This window comes from Apostichopus japonicus, chromosome 12 (assembly GCF_037975245.1).
Source record: "Apostichopus japonicus isolate 1M-3 chromosome 12, ASM3797524v1, whole genome shotgun sequence".
NCBI lineage: Eukaryota > Metazoa > Echinodermata > Holothuroidea > Aspidochirotida > Stichopodidae > Apostichopus > Apostichopus japonicus.
The window spans coordinates 27,381,879-27,399,677 of record NC_092572.1 but is presented as its reverse complement, the minus strand read 5'-3'; the positions used below and the strand labels follow the sequence as shown (position 1 = coordinate 27,399,677).

At 36.1% G+C, this 17,799-nt stretch overlaps 1 protein-coding gene across 1 annotated transcript in view; it reads left to right on the top strand.

Moving 5' to 3' along the window:
- The window catches only part of LOC139977182 (tyrosine-protein kinase JAK2-like), a 67,799-nt gene extending 50,448 nt beyond the window's left edge, over positions 1-17,351 (top strand). The window contains exons 12-20 of the mRNA XM_071986418.1: positions 155-311; positions 1,378-1,524; positions 3,145-3,284; positions 4,108-4,203; positions 5,066-5,249; positions 8,606-8,736; positions 9,712-9,881; positions 10,677-10,781; positions 11,060-17,351. Of these exons, the coding sequence (XP_071842519.1) occupies positions 155-311; positions 1,378-1,524; positions 3,145-3,284; positions 4,108-4,203; positions 5,066-5,249; positions 8,606-8,736; positions 9,712-9,881; positions 10,677-10,781; positions 11,060-11,255 (1,326 nt within the window). The 3' untranslated portion in view covers positions 11,256-17,351. The remainder of the gene's footprint in view (positions 1-154; positions 312-1,377; positions 1,525-3,144; positions 3,285-4,107; positions 4,204-5,065; positions 5,250-8,605; positions 8,737-9,711; positions 9,882-10,676; positions 10,782-11,059) is intronic.
- Positions 17,352-17,799: the final 448 nt, after the last annotated feature.

Below are 17,799 nucleotides of genomic sequence, written 5' to 3'. Positions count from 1 at the left end.
TGGTAGAGCTGTGACAAATAACACTGCGTGCCTTACCGGCCAAGGAGACAATGTTAATGATATAGCCAGTCCTCTGCCCTGCAATCCTTAGACCGAAAGTCAATTGCCCATAGTTGCTTGACCACAACTCTCTATCATATTTGGTTTCCTACAGATCACACAGAGTTACGCGGAAGGTCGTCGCCTGCCTAAACCGCCCGCCTGCTCTGAGCTCATATACTCTGTCATGGAGAGCTGTTGGTTTCAGAATCCTGCAAGTAGGCACAGCTGCAAAAGCATCTTACGAGATCTTAACAGTCTTCTACACAACAGTGAGTATTAAATTGAAGCAGTAGTATTCAGGTGAAACATAATAAGTTGTAAGGAAATTAATGAAAAACAAAACAAGAATAGAAACCTGACCAGGAAGTTATCATAAACTTTTGAAAAGAGCAAAGAACTTGTTTGATCAGAACAATAGGATTCAAAGTCTACCTTATTTTATGATCAACGTCAAATCAACTCTGTCGGCAGGTTTTTTTTTTTTGTACTTTTTAATATTTTTAATATTTTTTTTTTTTGGGGGGGGGGCAAGGTGAGGAGGAAGGTGAATGAGGAAGGAGCGTTAATTTCTGTAACAAATTCAGCAAACATAATTCTGTTGCCCTAAGAAACAAACATATGATAATGAAAGAGTATCGTAAAGAGTTCTCAGCAGTCTCCTACATAGCAGTGACTATCAACTAGGGATAGCATACTATACATGTTAAACAAACATTTTGATTCAATATTATATTGTAAACAAATCACCAAAACGATATCTGACCAGGAAGTTTTCCACATGATTGAGAGAGCAAAAAACTATGGTGGTAGAATAGTGAACAGGTGCTTGAATTTTGAACAATAAATTCTGAAAGCACCATTATCACACAGGGCCTTGAGCAGCTACAAAAGTATCTTAACCAAATCTCAGCAGTGAATTGTGAACTGCAAGTAGCAGTTATGTGTTGACTTGATCAATTAAAGGAAGTTAGGAAAATGAAACCTAACCAGGAAGTTTAATCAAGAAATTAGGAAGAGTGAACTTTGTAACAGCAACAAGACAGAGTAACCTATTTAACCAACTCATAATGATTCAAAAGAAACTGTCTTTGTTCTTCCCCAATCTGTAAATTGATGAGAAGAGGACAGTAGAAGGAAGGGGTTAAGTTGAAGAGCAAATCCTTCAATCAGTAAGCTCTATTTATATATTTTTTGTTTGTTTTGTTTTTGTTATGTATGTCTGTAGATTATTACGTTACAAGGCTATCATTTTCCTTGTCTTTCAATATATTCTGCTACTGACATTTTATGATCACATGATCTGTCGTTCAAGATTATAATGTTTTTGTGAACTAGGTAACCTAGATGGCGCCCAATCTGGGCCTTACTATGCCTCTGTGATGTACGATAATGATGATGGTGAACCAGATGCTATACCAGAGGACCTGGAGTCCTTGGAAGAGTTCCCTACCACACCAACCACTGAAGAAGAGGATAATTCTGGTGTGTATAGCAATCAATCAATCAATCGATTAAATCGATACTTTATTCCCTTGAATAGCCCCTGCCTTGTTTCAATCGGTTGGTGGGCCTGACATTTCGATCCTAGCAGGATGGTTTTCAGGGGCTAACTGTGTGAGCCTCCACTGGTGTCTGGCAGAAGCAAAGTTCTTCAAAGGCTAACTCAGTTAGCCGCTGAAGATGTTAGCCTCTGAAGAAGATCCTGCTGCTAGGATCGAAATATCAGACTTTATAACTTTTACATATTTATACTTACACAGGCTTTTTGCAGTTGATAAGCAGTTTGCTAACAGTTTGTTGCATTCCTTGTTACAATTATTTGATATGCTTCTTGCAGTCTAGCAACCCAACAAGAGGATTTAGTTAGCCTTCATTCTTTCATTGCTTTAAAGCAGCATTTTGCGTTGGGTCGCTTTTTTCCACCTTTTTAACATGTGCATCGATTTTTTTACATGTATCAATCATAAAACACCAAACTAAGATACCAACCAAGTTTCACCCTGCCAAGAGCGTTAATTAGCGAGTAATTAACGATTTATATCGATAACGAGTAAAAGTGTCCTCGACAAAGTTTTCATATCTCCAAATCCACTAGTTTGAATTCCACCAATCAGTGAATAGTATGTTTGTTAATGAGCATTTTGCGTTTGGTCGCCGTTTTCTTCTTTTTTGACATGTCCATCCAGTTTTTTACATACATCAAATCACAAAACAGCAAATTAAGATATTAGCCAAGTTTTTCCCTGCCAAAAACGTTAATTGGCGAGTATTCCACATACAAAATTAATCACATTCAGTTCCCAAACCCACTAGTTTGAATTCAACCAATCAGAGATGCAGGTTTAGTTATGAGACGTTGCTAAAAATAGATTCAAGACTTTGCGTTGGTACAACCATGGAGGTTTTTACCTCCATGTTACAACCAGGGAGTTGTTATGCAACTCCCTGGTACAACTGCCACATAGACTGTACACAAACCAAGCGTGGTGTTATATTACGTATCTGTCAATGATGTTCGTAGTGTTTAAATATTCATATTATGGGCGAGGTTTATTGGGTTCCCAACGGAAAATATCTTGGAGAACAACAAAGTTGAAAGTTGCAATTTTTTCGACTTTTATGCCACCATTTGGAGTAAAATATAAATAGATAAGCTAGTTATGTATGTCGTTATGGCATAGTGGAGTCAGTGAGGTTGAAAAAAATCATAGTCGAGGACGCAAAAGCTGCTTTAATCAATCAATCATACAATTTATCAATCAATGAATCCTTTCATACCTTCAGATCAGTTGAATTTTTTTTTTTCTTTCTTCTCTCTTACCTTAAAAGAAGTTACATCATCTGTTTATTGGTGACCAACAGCCTAAGTTAAAACCTCCCTTCGTTAACATCATTTTTCTACATATTTTTTGATGATCAACACTCTGCAGTACTAGCATGTTCTTAATCACTAATTATGGGGTGGAGGCATTGGGGGGGGGTAGGTGAAGGAGGAAACGGTGGCAGTATTCACTGTGTTTGTATTTGTAAAAGTTTAAAAATAGAAAGGTAACTTTGCCCCATTATTCTAAGAAAACTCCTCTTACCTATCATGTCCTGTAGCCAATGCCCAGCAGGATCTATTGAATAATGCCTCGAGGATGCCCGTACAAGGAGCAGCAAGAGGTCCTGACTTGGACACCCAAGAGAGTAGTAATTTTCTGAAGATCATGGAGAGGCAATTTGGGGAGCCGGAACTTCCCGTAAGTTTAACCTTTTCTTTGTAAGATTTTTTTTTATCTGGCCTCACTTTAACAAATATTCAAGTTACTTTGGTTTTTACTGTGAACCTGACATTGGAGTTGATATGCTATCACAAACTAAATCTGTTTGCGGAACTGAGGATTTCATACGTCTATATATGGGTGAGAAATTGTTGAGACTAGTAGAACACTAGTAGTTAATACTCAGAGTTTCACGCGTTTGAGCGATCATCAGACAAGAGTTGTCTGATGATCGCTCAAACTTGTGAACTCTGAGTAACAACTACTAGTGTACCACTAGTCTCAACAATTTCTCACCTATACTTATCTCTGTCCACCGGATATAGAGCACTCTGCGCCAAGATATATATAAATATATATTCATTTGCCTTTGTCGTTTACCTCCATTCCATTAACATATAGTCTGTTCAAAGTATCTCTTTCGAGATCCCGCTTTAGGAATCACAAATGATTTTCGAGTTGGTTAGCATCATGTTCCATCAAAAACAGAACTAGTATTGTTCGATACAGGTGTTAAACACCTACAGTGAAATTACGACCTTCCTAACCGGTTTCGATCCTCTGGACATACAATCAGCGTCCATGGCCTAGTTGGTTAGGGTGTGCGCGTACAAAGCGGGAGGCCCGGGTTCGAATCCAGGTAAAGGCTGGAAGTTTTTTCACTGTTCTGGATTTTCCTTCTCATTACATTTCATTTATATATATATATATATATATATATAGATTTATATATATTCCTGGAAAAGAAATCATGGACCAGTTTACATTGATATATTGTTCTCCCTTTTCCTCTTCTCAACAGGATATTGACTCCTTGAATGCAGATAAAGGCATGAAGTTTGTTTGTATTGAAAATATCCCTGAAGGCAAATTAGTCCTCTCCAAGCAGCTCGGCCAGGTAAGGAAAGAGTCTCCTTTAAGTTTTAATTGGTTCCTGTTTTGTTTTCAGTCAAGGTCCACTGGTCAGATTTTGTGATGGTAAAAGCAGTTCTGATTTGGCTTGTCAGATGTTTGATTTTATCTTGCTCGCATTAATCTGATAAATAGGAAATCTCTTTTGGGAGCTGTTGTCGATTAATACAATCTACTGTTTGTTTACCCCCTGTTAACTTCCCACATTTGTTTTGATTAGTCAAATCTCTGAATCCAGAATGTCTTCTTCTCCTTTATTTGTCCATTTCTTTTAATTAGATAATCGTCAACGAATCGCGTATCTATTGTATCAAATATCTTCCAAAAAATATTTAGAGTTGTGCAACCTTTATTGATATCAGTAGGTTTTTAACAGTCTGTAATACATCAAAATTCATTTTGTGCCTGAAAGTCATCCTTTAAAAATGCCACATTTTACCTATACTTACACCCACCAGAATAGGCACAGGGATTAATGAAATTATCGGCTAAGCTTGAAACACTGTCAAAATGAAACAACCTCATCAGTGGCATTTAAATTTGTGTGACACAAAATTATCTCAAAGGTTTGACAGCCTTCTAATGAGAAACAAACAGAAAGGTGTGTTTTTACTACGAAAATCTCTTGTCTAGAACAGAGGGATATCCATTAATATTTAAAATATTACGACTTGGTCACTATGGTTTCATATCCATATGGACCTACACCTTAATGGTTTTAAGAAGCCTTGTTTGCCTGTAATCATCGTTGTACTCTTTTTCTTTTCTTTTATTTTCCTTTCTTTTTGTGGCCGATGTTTTGTCACATCTTGCTTTAAAGCCATGGTGTGTATTTTGATCTCTCCTAGGGTCACTTTGGGTTTGTGTTCAAGGGTGTCCTAGAGGTAGCCCAGGGGTGCCACCGAGAGGTGGCAGTTAAAATTCTGAAGAAAGAAAGAGCGAAGGAAGAGGAAGCCTCCTTTGAACAAGAAATTCTGCAGCTGTCCCGGTGTAATCATAAAAATATTGTTAAAGTGCTTGGATATTGTGAATGTGAGTATCTCAGTAGCTATCGCTACAGTGTCATCCTAAAACAATATACATTGCTCGTGTTAATATGAATGCGAGCATCAAGTTTTTTCAGTAGCTGCTGCAGTGTAATCGCAAAAATAAAGTTAAAATTCTTGTTTGTTTTGAAATGTGAGTGTAAACAATTACAGTAAAAGTCGCAGCGTAATCATTAAAATTAAAGTAAAATTGCTTGTTTTAATATGAATGCAAGTGTTAAGTTTTCAGTAGCTGCTGCAGAGTGATTACAAAAATAAAGTTAAAGTGCTCTTTTCTTTTGAAATGTGAGTGTTATTGATTACAGTAGAAGTCGCAGTGTAATCATTAAAAGTAAAGTAACATTGCTTGTTTTATTTTGAATGCGAGCGTTAAGTTTTTTCAGTAGCTGCTGCAAGTATAATAGCAAAAGTAAAGTTAAATTGCTCGTTTGTTTTGAAATGTGAGTGTTAATTATAACAGTAGAAGTCGCAGCGTAATCATTAATAATTAAGTTAAATTGCTTTTTTTTCTTTAAATGAATGGGAGCGTTAATTTTTCAGTAGCTGCAGCAGTGTAATCGCAAAAATAAAATTAAAGTTCTTGTCGTTTTGAATTGTGAGAGTTAACGATTACAGTAGAAGTCGCAGTGTAGTCATTAAAAGTAAAGTTAAAGTGCTTGTTTTATATTGAATGGGAGTGTTAAGGTGTTCAACAGCTTGTCACAGGATAATCATAACACTACATAACATTATGAGGGTGAGTGATTATGAATGGCTGTCGCGTCGTTATCATAAAATGATAGATTAGATGATATTTAATGGGAGTTTTTCAGTATCTTTTCACAGGGTAATCATATATAGTTAGAGAGCTTATAATTGATTTTGAATGTGATTGTTAATAATTTAAGTAACTTTCACAGCATAATCATGGAAAAAAGTTCATGTGCTTATTTATTTTTTTTAATGTGAGGGTTAATGATGTTAGTTTGCCCAAGCTGTTCAATCATGAAAGGTACATTGCTTTAATTGGTCGGTTATTGTGAACATAGGTAAAGATTATTTCTGCAGCTGCCATGGTGTTGTTGGAAGTGCTGGGTTTATCGTGAATTTGAGAATAAATCATCTTAGTTGCTTTGCGGTCCTGAAAAATATCATGAAAAGCAGCTGTTTGTGTTAAGTTAGGTAACAACTTTTGATCATTTTGGTTGCTTGGCTGCTTGGCTTGCTAAATATCCCATTGCCCGGCTTTATTTCAAACGGAATAGGAACCAAAACCTGTTTTGAAAATTTCCGCTTTGGTTATTTGCACGCCATTATTTTCGACATCGTATTCCTAAATAGAGCAGTAAGTTAGTCGTACATCAATGAAACACCACTTTGTCTTTGAACTTGTTTTTGCTTTGGTGCTGTGTCACTTTGTGTGGCCTGATTTCAAGTTGTACTGTACATACATATGATCAAGGCAAGTGTGAAGAATCTATAGACGATTATTATTAGTTTTTGATCTAATGGAATCAATCCGAAACGAATGACTTAATGTGCAATTAATCCAAATTAGTGAAAGCATCATCTGGACTGCCTTTTTTCAGTTAGTAGCAACCACTTATATTTGAGTAAATTACTTGTAGGTCAGATAATTCTATGATGAGTCGGTGTCCAAACCCCAAACACCTTCGTTAAAGCAGAGTTTGCAATTCGATCGGCAACCTTGTACCAACCGACCAAGAATTATGCTTAAATTAACGATGCCTGGTTGATCAAATTAAATAAATAGTTTGCAGACATTTTCTCCCGTATCTGAATTTTAATCAGAAAATAATTAAAGCTGATTCGATGCAATTCTGAAGACTTTGTTTTGCCCAGACACTTTCCATGTATATGTGTATCGACCACAAGTAAAAGTACAAAGTGAAACACTTCCAATTTTTGAACTTTTGTCACCTTCACTCATATGAGGTCAAATTGTAAACCTAAGTTAAGACTTGACTAGTGCATCTGAAAGGCCTATTGTCACAAGATGTCAGTGAGCTGAATATTACCCAAAAATTGACAGAATCAATTCCGACAGCTTTGTTTCAAAGTGGCTATTCTTACGACTAGTCGTAAGAATAATTTCCGACTACGCATGCACAGTTGCTATTTTTATGACCAGGAGTACTATTTTTACGACGAGGAGTAACAATAATTTCCGGTTAGAGTTAGGGTTAGGATTGAGGTTTAGGGTTAGGGTTACCCCTACTACATGCGCAGTTGCTTTATTTACTTTACTGCGCTTGAATTTGCCTTTGTCGTAAGAATAGTTTATAAATAATTGTTACGACTAGTCGTAAGAATAACCACGGCCTTCTTTTAAAGTTTTTGGAAGTGACTGAATGCGAGCAGATTTATCTCAAAATCTGTAATTCTGTAATTAAAAACAGGAAAATATTGAAAGGTAAAAAAAAAGAAAAAAAGTGATCTTTTGTATTGTACTTTCACTTGTGAAGAAACCTTCTTCTTTGTCTTTGCGCTGCACTTAAGAGACAATTTAACTCTTTTTTTTTCTTTAATATTTGATAAGCCTTTAACTGCCATAGAAACCACTATTCCTGATGTTTTTGTTACACTATACCATTATAAAATAGGAAAGAAATTGTTTTGGTATTTTTATGTTTGGTTTGATTTTTTTGGCTTGTCTTTTGGCTTGAAAAGATCCCTATAAGGAGTAGTGCAGGAAGTTGAGTTTTCACTGATGGAAAAGTAATACTAACTTCGACATTAAGGAAATTAAGTGAAAGGTAAAAGGGAATTGAACAAGGAAATCTTTGCGAATCCTTTTTTTACAGACAAATTTTGGCTTTTCGAGATTAAGATTGCGACTTGATTTACCGAGGTCACCAGTTAGGAACCCATTCTAGCTTGACAGTTTCTTTCCTTCCAAGAGATCTGGTTCATATATTTTCCTGGTTCATTTGGAATCTATCAAGCAAAAGCTTTACATTAACATTTAGTTCTACACCGAAGACCGGCAAGTCATCATCATTTGAGCCATAAAGAAGCATCGCAGAAACTTACCTTTTTTTAAGGTATATGTAGCTTATTATAGAAAGTAATTCTAGCTTTATTTACCTTCTTTCTTCCTCTCAACTTAGAAACATGTCAAGAGTTAAATTCTGTCTTCAGTCATGCTTTCATAAAGCGAGGCAACTTACAAAGACAAGGGGTAAATCTTCCTGCATGAAGGCGGAAACCCTCTAGCATGAAGGTAGGGAGGGGGGGGGGGTTGTGGGGCATACATCGATTAGATTACTCTGCCTGTTTCTGATTTAAAAATGGAGTTAAGTGCATTTTTATCAATTTAACCACTTTTCTTCCTTTTTTCAGCCTCAATTAGTAGCTCTCTGCAGCTTGTGATGGAGTTTGTGGAGATGGGAAGTTTAGATAGATACCTGGAGGGAAAGAAAACCCAAATAACGCAAACCACTTTGTTCCTGTTTGGTCAGCAGATATGCCAGGTGGGTGCACGGCAGGCTTCAGGATTTATTTTTTCAAATTGAAATGAAAAATTGACTAGGTTTTTCTGCATTGTAACTTAATATTGAACTAACTTGTCTATGTGATGTATCATTTACTTCTCACAGTTACATTTTGTGAATTTTTCCATAATTCATTTAATCATTGTGGACATTGTCTGCGATTGAAATGCATCATACGTTTTCTGTTATGATACTGTCATTATAGTGTACCATTCTGTGATTTATCCCTTGTTATTTATTGAAATCCAGAACTTTGCTTTAAACAGTTAAAGGAGCATAGATTATGGTCTTGTGTTAATACTGTCCTCATTTACTAAGTGATATGTCGTTGAGATAAACCCAAGCCTCCCGCTTTAAGTAGTAATTTTGGTTATAGGAAAGTAGAATTTGTGTCTGTTTTTATGATCTCGTCTGTTGTGAATGCTTCTTAGGTTTGACTCTTTGAGTTGATTCAGACCACCAGTTCTGTTTTTAAGATAGAATAAATCAAATCCCTTACCCTGTAGATCTCATCTGCTTTTAAACTGCTTGAGCTGGAATCAGAGTTATGAACAATTTGTCTTTTTTACATTCAGTTGCCATGATCTCTATCAAAGCAGCTGGTTGTTGTGTAACCAAGTAATAAATATTCATATATATTTATATATATATATATATATATATATATATATATATATATATATAAACATATATATATATATAAACATATATATATATATAATATGTATAAATTGCGGGTGTGCAAGTACGACATAACCATAGTTTGCTGACGATCGCGCACGTAATAAACGCTGAGAAATTCAATTTAATTGGAAGTGAACTTCATCATTTAGCAGGATGCTTAGAATATTTTCCGTTTCCATCAGTAAAAGTTAAATTTACCTCTGGGAAACTATGAATTTGCTCTATTATTCTGTTATGATGAGAACAACACTTTGCTATATCTTCTAACAGGGAATGGCTTATCTCGGAGAACAGAGGATGGTCCACCGAGATTTGGCGGCCCGTAACATCCTGGTAGCGTCGGAAACAGAGATCAAAATAAGCGACTTCGGATTGGCCAGAGCTTTTGGAGAGAAAGATTATTACAGAAGAACAGATAATTCAGTTCTCCCCGTCAAGTGGTGAGACTTGTAGCTAATGAAAAATAACGAAAATATATTATGTCAAAGAGTGGGCTGAAATTGAACCATCTGATTGTTAAAAGTCACCAGTTTTGCTACCAAATATACTAGAATATATATAATATCTAATAATATAAATAATATCATCAAATTATGAGAATATATTATGTCATAGAGCAGGCTGAAATTGAATCAATCTGATTGTTTAAGGCCACCAGTGTTGCTATCAAGTATACTAGAAAGTTAGTGTAAATAGTCACTCATTAGTCTAAAAGTTTCAAGTAGCATTTTCCCACCTTCCCTCAAAGAGTTTTATCTCACACTGTTAATTGTGTAATGGAACTCTGGGAATACTTTAGATGGCCAGAACTGCCAGGAGTTTAGTTTTGAAAAGTTGTACCTATTTTCAAGTCAGGATCAAGTAATAAATATTTCAACATAAGGGGGAGAAAAAAAAAAATCAAATTCACTTGAAATGGTGCTTAATGGAATATGACGGACACTTCAAGTTAAACATGTCTTTAGTCGTGTTTACTGTTGGTAAATGGTGTTTGGCTCTTGCATTTCAACAATAACTAAATTCATATTTAGAATTATTAAACATTTTAAGCAAATGCTGTTGAAATTTATTTCATTTGTCATATATCAATTGTGCATTATCTACCAGTTATCTACCAATGCTATGAAACAATACAAGGAGAGTTGACAGGCAATACTGTGAAGAACAAAAACCCATCCCTGTGAAACGTTACTTTCTAACGAGTAAACATTAATGCTCTACTCATATTTCTACAGGCATGCCCCTGAGAGTATCGACCATGGCAAATGTACCACAGCCAGCGATGTCTGGAGTTTTGGCGTTGTCCTGTGGGAGATATTTTCCTATGGCAAAGTGCCTGTGTAAGTACTCAATTTCATCTTTCTATTATTCTGTGTGACTTAACATCTAGAGAGCTCATTTTGTTAAAGGAAGGGGGGGGGGGGGGAGGTTATCAGTATGGACTGCTCATGCATGAAATGTTTCATGTTTTTCTCATTCATTGCAAAACTAGTCTCTCGTAGCTTGTCACTTATCAAAGAGCCTCTATTTGTCTATTTGTTTTGGTGTTTTAGTGTAGTCTACGCTTGTAACATATGCCATGTTCACATACGGTTTGAATGATTGCTTGTTGTCATAGATACCGTTTCCACGATGGCAAAGAGATTCCATCGCCTCTGTTGGGCGACGAGTTGAGCCGGGGAGTCAGACTAGAGCCCCCGGTGAACTGCCCGAAAATCATCACAGAGATGATGAACCAGTGTTGGACTTACACCTTCAACGGGAGACCATCCTTTAAGGAGTTGGGTGACCGACTTGGCATTCTCGTTGATTAAGAATGCTAGCCTTGTAACAAAGCTAGATATAGTCATGTTTTTTTTTTTTTTTTTTTTAATGATGAATGTGATCTAGATTGCTTGACTGTTGTGTAAAATTGATGTTTTGTTTTTGATAGGTGGGATGAAGCAGTTGAGTTTTTCTAGCTTTTGTGAAATGTTCCTTTTTTTCTCTCTCTTTTCTTATCACTGATTTTGTTTTTGATATTGATAGACAGAAAAATGGGGGAACCAAAGGATGTTTTCTGCTTTGGTATGAAAAAAAAAACAGGGATAACTTTAAAAAGTAGAAGTTTGTTGGTGTTGATTTGTCGTAGCACAGGAAGAAAGAAAAATTGTTTCTAACGTAGCTGTGGTGATTTTCAAGGCATTTCAACCTTGAAATAATCTAACCATCTGGACTGCCTGTGACGTTAAGTTTGATGATTCACAGGCCTTGATGTCAGTGTTAAACCGTTGTATTTACATATCCTAATAACCCAATCTAAAACATGCTTTGTTAACATAACATTAACGACATAGCACCCTTGGATAACATTACCATACACCATTAGTCCTTGGCAAAGTCATAATGCATTGTAGAACATGTCATGTGAGCTACGGCAGTCTCGTTTTTCAATCGAGTTTTGCATTGCACGCTGAGGAACTGAAGATAGTGTCTGTGTGTTGAGCTAAGTAGTCCAGTCACTTTATTCGATCAGCCTCAGATAGTAGAGAAATACAGCCTGGCTCGATATCAGTGATGACCAACAACAGTGTAAACTGTATCAAAATTAAGTTCCGTGCCTTAAGTCATCCATTACAAACCTATTTGTCTGCAAGTGCCATTGCACCGATGCTGTTCCTCAATTCAGTCTTGAACCTAAAAAAAAAAATTCGCTATATCTACAAAGTTAACAGTTTCAAACACTCGGAAAATAACGAAAAAATATCCGACTTCTTTTTCCCTCCAAGAGAAACAACAAAGGAGAAGAATAATAAGCAACTGAACAGTTGATTATATGAATCTTGACACATAGTCTAATGCATTTGTGCAATGAAATTGTGAAAATGTAATATTTTTAATCATTGTTTTTAAAGCAATCGAAAATGATCAAGAGAAGGAGTAGAGATGGCGGAGAACTATTTAGCCAAACACACACAATGGAGGTTTATACTAACTTGTGAAAGATTTATTTAGATGTTGAGAATGCCGTTTAAATTCCATTTCTAACCAATGATTCCTTAGTCTTTTTTTCGGAGCAGCACGGAAGTAACAAATCTTCTTGAGGGCCCTTGCAACCAAATGATATATAAGATATGGAAATTGCAGAAAGGTCTCCATGACTGTAGCAATTATTTCAAATATTAGATATTTAGGAAAGAGTAAAGAAATATATACCCAAAAATGTGCAAGGAAGTATTGTCCTTTTTGAAGTTATTTCCAAAATGTTATGCTTGACTTCCTAGTCAGTTTGCTGTTGTGGATTTGCATGCACATATTTTGATGACATTGGGCAAATGAGTCTGCTGTCTGGGTAAGAAGCGAGATGCTTGAGAAAAGGATTAGAAATAATCCACATGTGTAGAAACTTATCTTAGCATCTCCTACCGCACTCAAGATACGGTTGATTGACAGTAAAAACTATTCTGATTGGCTAAACCTTCTGTTAGCCCAGGAAGTAAATCACAGTAGGTGGTCTGTGATGTCATCATATGTGATGTCATATGTGATGTCATTATATGTGATGTCATCATATGTGATGTCATCATGTGTGATGTCATCATTTGTGATGTCATCATGTGTGATGTCATTATATGTGATGTCATCATGTGTGATGTCATCATGTGTGATGTCATCATGTGTGATGTCATCATGTGTGATGTCATCATGTGTGATGTCATCATGTGTGGTCTCACTGTCATGTGTGATGTCATCATATTTGATGTCATGTGTGATGTCATCATTTGTTTGTTCAGGTAACATGCCCGTTTCCGGCGCTTTGTTTATAGACGACAGAACTTGGATTTGGTGATTCTTTACCAAATGGCTAATTCCTGTTGGAAAGAATTACTTTCATAAATGTGATGGTAGGGAACCTGTCAAAACCAGAAAGGGAAAGACTAAAGGTTTCAGACTGTCATGGTAGGGATAGCTTTGCGCGTCTTCACAATGGAATTCATAAAGGTATTTTTAAGTGATTTACATATGTAACAGACTTTCATTCACCTTATGAGTGGTCTCACTGTCATGGACTTCGATACATACAGCCACCATCAGCTTTCATTCATCATCAGGTTATTTTTGATGGGCATATTTTGTAGGAAAATTGCTATCTCACTTTTTGTCACGACCTTGCACCATCCTTATAATAATAATGTGCTTTAATGTGACGTGTTTTTCATTGTGCGATTTGTGTTACTATGTCAAAAAAAGTCTGTGAAAATGTTTAATTTAGATGATGGTGATGATGTAGTCCTCAAGAGTCGATATTATCGAAAGGTACTGAAGACGGTTCTCTTTGGTTACATTTAATGTTATTGTTATGATTATTATTATTCCATTGCTAATAAGATGATGAACTTTAAAAGTTCCAGGTGTGATTTGGATATGCCTTAGAACAGATTTATTGATAGAATCAGCTATTTATTTTCATTCAGAAATGGTATCTCAGGGAAACCTGTAATCTCAGTGAGGAGGAGTTTCAGTCAAACAATGGAGGTGTTACTGTTAGTTGGACTGAGTTGGACAATTTACAGAGTCGATGAGATATGGCTACTAGCCATATGTCTTACAGTTTTTACCTAGAAGGTCTTCAGGACCCCATGTGGCCCATCCGTGGTATGGTTACCCCCCCCCCCCCCAATTTGCTGGATTGTGTCATGTAGTTTTATGCCAGTAGTTGTACAACGTTTAGCATCCACACATATAACACACTTAAAACTATGGTGGGTTGCCTGCATGTCACTGTGCTGAGTATTAATTTCATTGTATTCAAATACACAAACATGAACACATTTCCTTGATAACATAATCTATCCATTCAAATCCTTGCACCTTGCAAGAAATGTTTTTTTTTATAACAGTTTCTTCTTATCTGAATATAAACAGTGCTCGAATGTGGTTTTAGTTGACCTAAATTGGTTTGAATCTTTTTTTCTTTTTTTTTTCTGTGCTATGCTCTGTTAAAATAAAGCATCTTAATAGCAAACATGTAAATGCATCATAATCATATATCACACACAATATCAATGATTCAGAACTAACCCAAAAATTCATGACACATTGCAGCATTGCTGGAACAGAAGATGATTTATAAGTTGGCAAATAACTTTTTTTTTTTTTTAAACTTCCAAAAATTCAGTTTTTGCCAGTGCAGTAATGATCTGTTCATGTTTAAAATTAGCAATACCAGCCTGGTTAGAAATGAGTTTGTTAGGAATTCTACTCAAACTTAACAAAAGGAATCTGTAAATTCGCACGACTTTCGGAAATCATGCATTTGGACACACAAGAGCAATCAAGTATAAGTCAATTTGTCTCAAGGAATTTCCTGCTGCTCTTAAGGAAAAGTAGAGTAAATTAAAACTGTTTTCATTGTTATATGTCTTGAGAGTGTGGGGGGTAGGAGATTGGGGGTAGGTCAGTGTGCTGAGGGAGAAGTTTTCTCCTGTGAGAAACTTCAGACGTTTGTGTTTTGATTTTACTTGGCATTTTAGCACGGGTCGTGATAATAGATTTTTTAAGTTCTCACAATCAAAGGGATAGGGAGAGAAAAAGAAAGGCTGCAGCAGCTGCAGCATCCTCCTGCAGCAAAGCTGCATGAATATTAAAACGAAAGAGAGTTATCCCTGCAGACCAGCAGTGCCTAGTGTGTGAAACTGCAGAGTACAAAATGTCCTCAGCCTGGCTGCAGTGGTGCATACACGGACTGACCCTTATCGTAAAATTAATATCAAAACGGAAGCGAAAAGGGGGAAAAAGAAGAAAAAATGTTTTATTTGTTTTGATCATGCATGAAATGACATGCACTGAAGTAGTTGTAACATTTTTATTATTATTAGTAAGTTAAAGCTTACAGGCAAATCTTTCTTCTGTAGCCTAACAGTCAGGACAGTGAGCTAGGTTTTTTTTATTTTATTTTTATTATGCGGGAATGGAGAGTGAGTACCCACCGGTATTCAACTTCAACGTGGAAGCTGAGATACTAGATGGAAGGAAATATTGAAACATATTTTTTATTTGTAATACCTCTACTCAATAATTATGAAAACAGTACCAATCAATATAGTATAAGTTACCAATGTGTAGAGAATATTTTGAAGAGTTCTATCAAGAATTTGACTTTTTTTTTAAAGCGATTGGGATCTTTGAACCAGCTGCATGGTGGGACTTTACAACAGTAATATTGGAGTTTATACGTTGAACTGTAAAGTGTTAACAGATCTTGAAGTATCTCTACATTTTTAGTTCTTTTACTTTTTGCCTTTCTCTGCTTCTAATCATCATTTTCATTTTTTCTTTCCTTCTTTCTTTCTTTCTTTCTTTCTTTCTTCCTTTCTCTTTTTCTTTCTCGCTTTCTTTCTGACTTGGATCAGGTCTCTTTTTTTTAGTCGCCAATAAGTGAAATGAAATTGTGAATTCCCGAATAGAGAATCTGTCTCTTCCTTGTGTCTTGACAGATAACCTAATGGGAAATAATCGTCCACTTGCACTTGATAAACTAAGGGTTGTATCTCATGTAATGCTGTCTCGTATCGTGTCCTGTCACGTGAAAGACGTGCCATGAGCTCAGGTCAAAGGTCATTTGATAATTTATGTCCACTCAGTCTTGAAATATGTCGGATGAAAACAATGACACAAAGTTTTACAATCCAACGTCAAAAAAATACAGCTTTGAACCTTACAACGTTGAAGGAGTCACATGTGAGTTTTGTATTATGATTCCGCATTCAAATTGTAAGTATGTGAGTTAAGAGGATAATATTTGACTGATACTTGGAATACTATATTCCTCTCTCATTTTGTCGAACATACTTCTTCTTTTTTTATCACCTGGACTTTCCTTGATTTTGTTTATTCAGCATTCAGTTTACTGTTCTGGAAGGATCATATTTGGTCACATATTAATTAAAATAGTATATTCACTTTGTTTTTGTGTTGCTAAAATGTGTTGTTTCATCGTGATTTGTTGCATATTAATGTGATTTTCGGATGAAATTCCCCGGTGTTATGCTTTTTATATAAATATATTTCATCAAAATCTCGCGAAGAACTATCAGTTAAGAGCCTTCATCAGATAGACCAGAATACTGAATGACCAATTTCCCACCACATCGTTTGTCATACGGTGTTAATTTTTACTCCGGGATTGGCCTTGTGAGGTTGGCGGGGGTGGAGGAGGGGGCATGGGCGGTTGATCAGAGCTCGGAATCAATGTTTGTTCCTTAAAACGTCCTTGGAAATTGATAGTTGACAAAGGATTCAGTTTAACTCTTGTATTAGCATCATAGAATTCCTTGAAATGTGTAGGGAAAAATAAACTATAACGTAATATGCGTAGAGTAAACAAATTAAATACACATAGGTGTCTTAAGGGTTTGATAAGTGGATTCGTTCCTGGTCTGTTGTATTAACGTGCATGAAAAGTTCCGTTATACTTCTTAAGGATGTGATACCCTGATTGGATCATAATGTCCTAATGGGGTTGTTGGATGTGATCCGCGGATTGGGGAGGGGGATTGGGGAGGGGGGGGGGTAGTAATCTACAGAGTGATAGGTTGATGAATCTAGTGTTTATTTTCACGCTTCTGTCTCTTCTCAATTTTAAGACTATGGAGGGAACACTGTAAAATAGAGAGAAAATCTATCGTTGTTATTTTTTACAATGTTAAATAATTTTGCTATTGTTCACTTTTATGGTTTCCGTAAGGACATATCTTATTGTCCTTCTTTTTTTATGTGCATAGTCTATTTTGATTTTTTTTTTTCAGTTCCTTTTCTTGTTCTTTTTCACTATTGGTTCAAATTTTATTGTTCAACGTCATCATAGTGTAATGATCATGATCATCATTGTTCTTGTGTTGGAATATACAAAAAGTCACCCAGAATCACCAGTTCCACTCTTTGATATCTCTCTTTATATTTGTTTTCTGCCCGTCTAAAAGCCAGATTATAGCCGTGCATATTGTTGCATGCGTGGTTGAATATTTGTTCGTTAAGGTGTGTGTAAGCGTGTGTGTTCTTCGTATGCGTCCTTAAATGTATGATCTGCATGGCTAAAGCTTAAAGGCATTGAAGACTCGCCCCAAACCGCGTGCGGCCATCTGAAAAAGTTAACTTTCCGTTGCTTGCAAGTGACTTTTTGTTCGTGTCGCTACAAATGCAGACAGTAGTGAAACGTGATACCTTGTTTACCTGGACCTGTCCATCGCTGTATCGTTTGTACACTGTGCTGTGGGTATTGACCGCAGCTGTATGTACTGACTGTACACTAGTGTCTAATTACCGACGGTAGCAAGCTTTGTGTGTATTTTCTGGAATCGATGGTGGTGTCTAACACTT